Below are 4707 nucleotides of genomic sequence, written 5' to 3'. Positions count from 1 at the left end.
CTTACCCTTAAGGACAATCCATCCTCTTAAGGATCTCGGAGTCTAAACCTAGAGCTTTTGAGAGAATTTGGAAGAGCAAGCTCCCAATTCCATTACATGCTTCGTGTATTCGATCACCGCACTCCTAAATCATCATATTGAGAATTAAAACACTAGAAAAGGAAATTGTTTTACTAATGTAAACACTAGTAGCATAATGACAACAAAAAGTATAATACTATTAATCACTTTAACATTTTACCTGCAAGCTAGTGGAATTTCCTCTGGATTTGGAGGATCTGGAGCAATATAACAAGTGAAAGAGTCTCTCCAATTCATAGGAGAAGAATGATAGAGATCGAAATTATTGTTATAAACAAATCTCTTGTTGATGATATCGGTAGGAAGATATTGATTCTTGACCTCTGGATCTTCTTCATGAAACCTTCGAACACTTTCTTTGATCTCTTCAAGAACAGTTAAAGGAACACCATGATTTATCACTTGGAAAAATCCCCACTTCTCAGCTGCGTCTTTAATCTTCGAAACGACAACGTTTCTTGCAGATGTGTTACCATATCCGAGGTCGATGATTGGGACGGTGAGGTTTAAGCCGGTGATATCGGAAGGTCTGTTGTTAGATAAAGTTGAAGAAGGGACATGGAAGATTCGAGGAACTTTGGTTATTTCGGCATCGACGAGTCCTTTGACTCCTGTCTTCGTTGAGATAAAATTTGTAAGTTCGTTCACACGATCGATTTCTTCTGTCATGTTTCTGTTTTTTTTTTTTCAAGATTCCTTTTTTGGTTGTTAAAGAAGAAGAGGAAGATTCAATTTAAGACAGAACTCAGAAGTAAAGATAAGTGTTGAAGTGTGTGGTGTCTGTAGGACTTGTTTGTTGACTGAGATTGAGAGCGACGTATTGTGTAATTGTGGAAGGAGTTCAAAGGATCAAAAATGACTTTCTAGAGATTCCGACAGAACTAGAAAGTTGAAAAAAATCTTAAAATTTTAAAAAGAGAAAACGTAAAAAAGAAAAAGAATGGAGATGCGGGGTATCGATCCCCGTACCTCTCGCATGCTAAGCGAGCGCTCTACCATCTGAGCTACATCCCCATGACATGCCCTATTACCAATTGTAAGATATAAAATGTTTTGGAATTAATATGAGTGAAAGAAACAAACTTTATGAAGTACTGTTGATCAAATTTATGTTTCTTATTCAGTACCGTCTTGTTGATTGAAACCAACATTTATATGGATCTTTAAATACTTAATGATTATGGAAAAAAAAATACTTAATGATTAAAATATGTTTAATTATTACTCAGTCTGTTCTTAAAAGATTTGTTTTCGATTTTTTCTGTTTGTTTTCCACGAAAATTGAATTTTTAGTTTTTTTCTTTATTTTTACTGAATTATATTAATTATTAATTAATCATAATCCTCAAGATGCAATGATCGAAGATAATTAACTTTGTTAGATTACTATTGGTTGATAATTATTTAAAAATATTTAATATTAAAATAATGTTAAAATGATTAAATAATGATTGAGTGCTTAATAAATGTTTAAAAAAAAAAACCAAAACTATTAGGAACAAAGAGAAGATTATTTTTTAAATAGTTTAAATTTTTTTTCCAATGTTTTAATATGTTTGTATGTTTGATCTAATTTTACATAGTGCTTGCAAAAATATTCAAAATTTGAGATCCAATCCAATATTTGATCTTATCCGATTAGAAGAATAGGGCATACTTAAAAGATTTTTTTTTCTTTAGTAGCTGGATCCAAATAATTTGATAAAATGATCAAATCTCTATATATTGATTAAATCAATTTGATTCGAATCATTTTTCATATATATATATATATATATATTAATATTAAGTATATATATACTTATTAAGTATATATATATATATATATTAAGTATATACATATTAAGTATAAAATTTATAAATTTTCTATAAAAATAGATTAATATCTCAATATATCCTCCCAAGAATATTTATATATCTTTTATAAAAGTCCCATAATAATATGTTACTAGGATATGACCCGCGGTATACCGCGGGTTAATTATTGGATTTTTTTTTTATCTTTTTATAAATTGATGAATTTGTTGTGTATAATATTTTTTGTTGTACACCGCGGATCACATGCGTTGTAACTAAAAAATAAAAATTTTAAGTTATATTTATTTTGTTTAGTGTTTAAGATTATATAATTCTATTTTGATTTGTTAATTCTAGGATTTCAGCCGTAATATATTGTCCCGTATTAATATCAACCCAAACCCGTCCACCATATAATCCCGTCCTGTGAAATTAAACATTATTTTGTTATTTTTTTAATAACACTTTTATTTAAAAGATATATAATTCGAGTCAATTTAAAAGTTTGATTTCAAATGGTTTCCATAATATATATAAATTATTGTGTGTATTTGGACCAACCCGTAAAAAAGAATTTATAATTCTATCTTAAAATACTAAATAATTGTATCTTGAGTTGTCAATTTAATGATTTCACCCGTGGTATACTGTCCTGTTTTAGATACATATAGAAATTAAAGAAAGATCCGATTGACTCAATTCTTGGTCAGAATAACAAAAACGACCTGATTAAATGCTAAATTTTAAAAATATTCCTATCCCCTTTGCATCGACCTGGATATTAAATCTCTTTATGTTAATCAAAATATGACATACACTATTTTATTTAATCATCATTTAACGCCTCGAAAAAGTTATAAAACGGCTCAAATGGGCCAACATGGGCCTTGAGGACTTCAACTCTGACGCTGAACTCCACTTAACGGGCCACACACACTTCGTCTCCAAGCTTTCGACCAAAAGAGATTGAGCGATTCGCAGACTCGAGGACGCGACTGTGAGAGAGAGAGAGAGAGAGAATGGTGTCGTCATCATCGAGAGGAGAGATGGAGAAGATGGGAATCGATCAGCTGAAGGCGTTAAAGGAGCAAGCAGATCTGGAAGTGAATCTCCTTCAAAATAGTCTTAACAGCATCCGTACAGCCACCGTCCGTCTTGATGCCGCCGCCGCAGCTCTCAACGATCTCTCTCTTCGACCTCAAGGTTTTGTTTATTTCACCTCTCGTTATTCAAATTGATATTTTCAACGATGGATGATGATTTGAAACAATTGAAAATTGTAGGTAAGAAGATGCTTGTACCACTGACTGCTTCTCTATACGTTCCTGGGACACTTGATGAAGCTGATAAGGTTTTGGTTGATATTGGCACTGGTTACTTCGTCGAGGTAATGAGAATTGGATTATGTATGAACTTGTTCTATTAGGCTTGTTCTTGTGTAGCTAAGTATTTTTTTGTGTTTGTAGAAAACAATGGATGATGGAAAAGATTATTGTCAGAGGAAGATTCACTTGCTCAAATCAAACTTTAACTAACTTTTTGAGGTAATCTAACTCGTTTAGCAATTTTCAAATGCCTGATTTGTTTGTTTAGATAGATTCTGAGATGGGAGAATAAAGAATTAAGCCTACACTTTTCTTTCATACGGCTTATTGAGTATGTCTTTCAACTGTCTTTTTATAGAAGAATAACACATTTCTTATGAACATTAACAAATATTGTGAAATGAGTAAGTGAAAAGGAGTTTTTAAATTGAATGAGTCTGATTCTTATTAGGGGTGAATCTTTTTGGAGTTCTTTCAGTGACTTGATCCATTGTAGAAAAATGTTTGAGGGATGGCTGCGATGGAATGCAATTGATGAAATTTAAAGTCTAATTTGTTTCTTCCTTTAGCGTCACAATTACATTGAATCTGCACTGCAAAAATACAAAATCTTGTTTATACATTTGTCTGACTATTACTGGGGGTTTTGCAAACCATAAAGCAAATATGAAATGAAACAAAGGTAAAGTAAACATACCTTTTTAATATGCTTTTATGACATATCATTCCAGCAGGATTATCAGTCGATATTCTGGAAAACCTCTTGCTGCAGCCATTTCTTCTTGGTAAGTGTTTATGTTTTGAAGCTGTAGATTGACTCGGTATTGTTGTAAAGCGTGCAGAGGTGCAATGGAAATGAGACAGTATATATAGAGGTTTGACAGGTATTAGGGTTTTGGGATAGATTACATAGGAAATCTTAATTAGCACGGTTTGGATATCTAAGAAAATATGTAAATCGGCATATACGGTGAACAAATAAGGATAATATCTTTTGGTTAGAAGTAGTTGACAAATATTGAATGTGGAGAGAATATTGAATTGATATTCTTACCCTTTTTTAGGAAAACTAAATGATTTATAATGTAGTAATAACTGTTGAATATACGCAATAATCAATCATAGTAATTGTTAGGATTTTGTTGTTTTGGAAAGTATTATTAGTAGGATACAATATTATTAACCCGAAATTCTTGCCTTTTTTTTGGAAAGTTTCATTATTTGGATCCGTAATCAAAATTTGCGGGTCATTTAGTCGGGTCAAAATCAAAAATCCGGGTCAAAATCTTAGTAATTACCCGACCCGATTTGGGTACCCCAAAAACTGCTGCAAAAATGTATAGTAGATTCTAAAAGCTTTGTCAAAATAGTGCTCTAAAATGTTTATGAAAACCAACTTGAAAAATACAGTAATGTGATAGCTACTTTGTATTCAATTTAATTTGTATTAAAAAATGTACTTGTATATTATTTTAATTTTTTTAAAAACATTTGTTATAACACG

At 31.3% G+C, this 4707-nt stretch overlaps 2 protein-coding genes and 1 non-coding gene across 4 annotated transcripts; 1 reads left to right on the top strand and 2 right to left on the bottom strand.

Annotated features, from left to right (window-relative positions):
- Positions 1–9: 9 nt before the first annotated feature.
- On the bottom strand, positions 10–956 carry LOC9301497 (1-aminocyclopropane-1-carboxylate oxidase homolog 10). Its single transcript, XM_002863604.2, has 2 exons — positions 242–956; positions 10–124 (listed from the first exon to the last, which is right to left on the bottom strand). Exons 1-2 carry the CDS (start codon positions 748–750, stop codon positions 49–51), a joined length of 585 nt encoding a protein of 194 aa, XP_002863650.1. The 5' UTR covers positions 751–956; the 3' UTR covers positions 10–48.
- Positions 957–1022: 66 nt separating this feature from the next.
- Positions 1023–1095, bottom strand: TRNAA-AGC. Its single transcript has one exon. It is a non-coding gene; the product is annotated as a tRNA-Ala (tRNA).
- Positions 1096–2741: 1646 nt separating this feature from the next.
- On the top strand, positions 2742–4193 carry LOC9301496 (probable prefoldin subunit 5). Of its 2 annotated transcripts, none has more exons than XM_021014753.1 (4): positions 2742–3081; positions 3162–3265; positions 3345–3422; positions 3938–4193. In XM_021014753.1, the coding sequence occupies exons 1-3, from the start codon at positions 2898–2900 to the stop codon at positions 3411–3413; spliced, it is 357 nt and encodes a 118-aa protein (XP_020870412.1). In that variant the 5' UTR covers positions 2742–2897; the 3' UTR covers positions 3414–3422; positions 3938–4193. The 2 variants fall into 2 exon arrangements, with proteins under 2 accessions (XP_020870412.1, XP_002865422.1); XM_002865376.2 differs by having other exon boundaries at positions 3935–4193.
- The last annotated feature ends 514 nt before the right edge of the window (positions 4194–4707 follow it).

This window comes from Arabidopsis lyrata (assembly GCF_000004255.2).
Source record: "Arabidopsis lyrata subsp. lyrata unplaced genomic scaffold ARALYscaffold_8, whole genome shotgun sequence".
NCBI classification, from domain to species: domain Eukaryota; kingdom Viridiplantae; phylum Streptophyta; class Magnoliopsida; order Brassicales; family Brassicaceae; genus Arabidopsis; species Arabidopsis lyrata.
The sequence above is the reverse complement of the archived record's forward strand: the minus strand, read 5'-3'. Positions and strand labels throughout refer to the sequence as shown.

What these genes read in the sequence shown, in the direction of transcription:
- LOC9301497 (XM_002863604.2), bottom strand. Translation starts at nt 750, where the DNA reads ATGACAGAAGAAATCGATCGTGTGAACGAACTTACAAATTTTATCTCA. An exon ending in GAAATTCCACTAGCTTGCAG is followed by an intron (nt 125 to 241) that starts GTAAAATGTTAA and finishes ATGATGATTTAG; the next exon opens with GAGTGCGGTGATCGAATACA.
- LOC9301496 (XM_021014753.1), top strand. Translation starts at nt 2,898, where the DNA reads ATGGTGTCGTCATCATCGAGAGGAGAGATGGAGAAGATGGGAATCGAT. An exon ending in TCTCTCTCTTCGACCTCAAG is followed by an intron (nt 3,082 to 3,161) that starts GTTTTGTTTATT and finishes TGAAAATTGTAG; the next exon opens with GTAAGAAGATGCTTGTACCA. An exon ending in GCACTGGTTACTTCGTCGAG is followed by an intron (nt 3,266 to 3,344) that starts GTAATGAGAATT and finishes TTGTGTTTGTAG; the next exon opens with AAAACAATGGATGATGGAAA.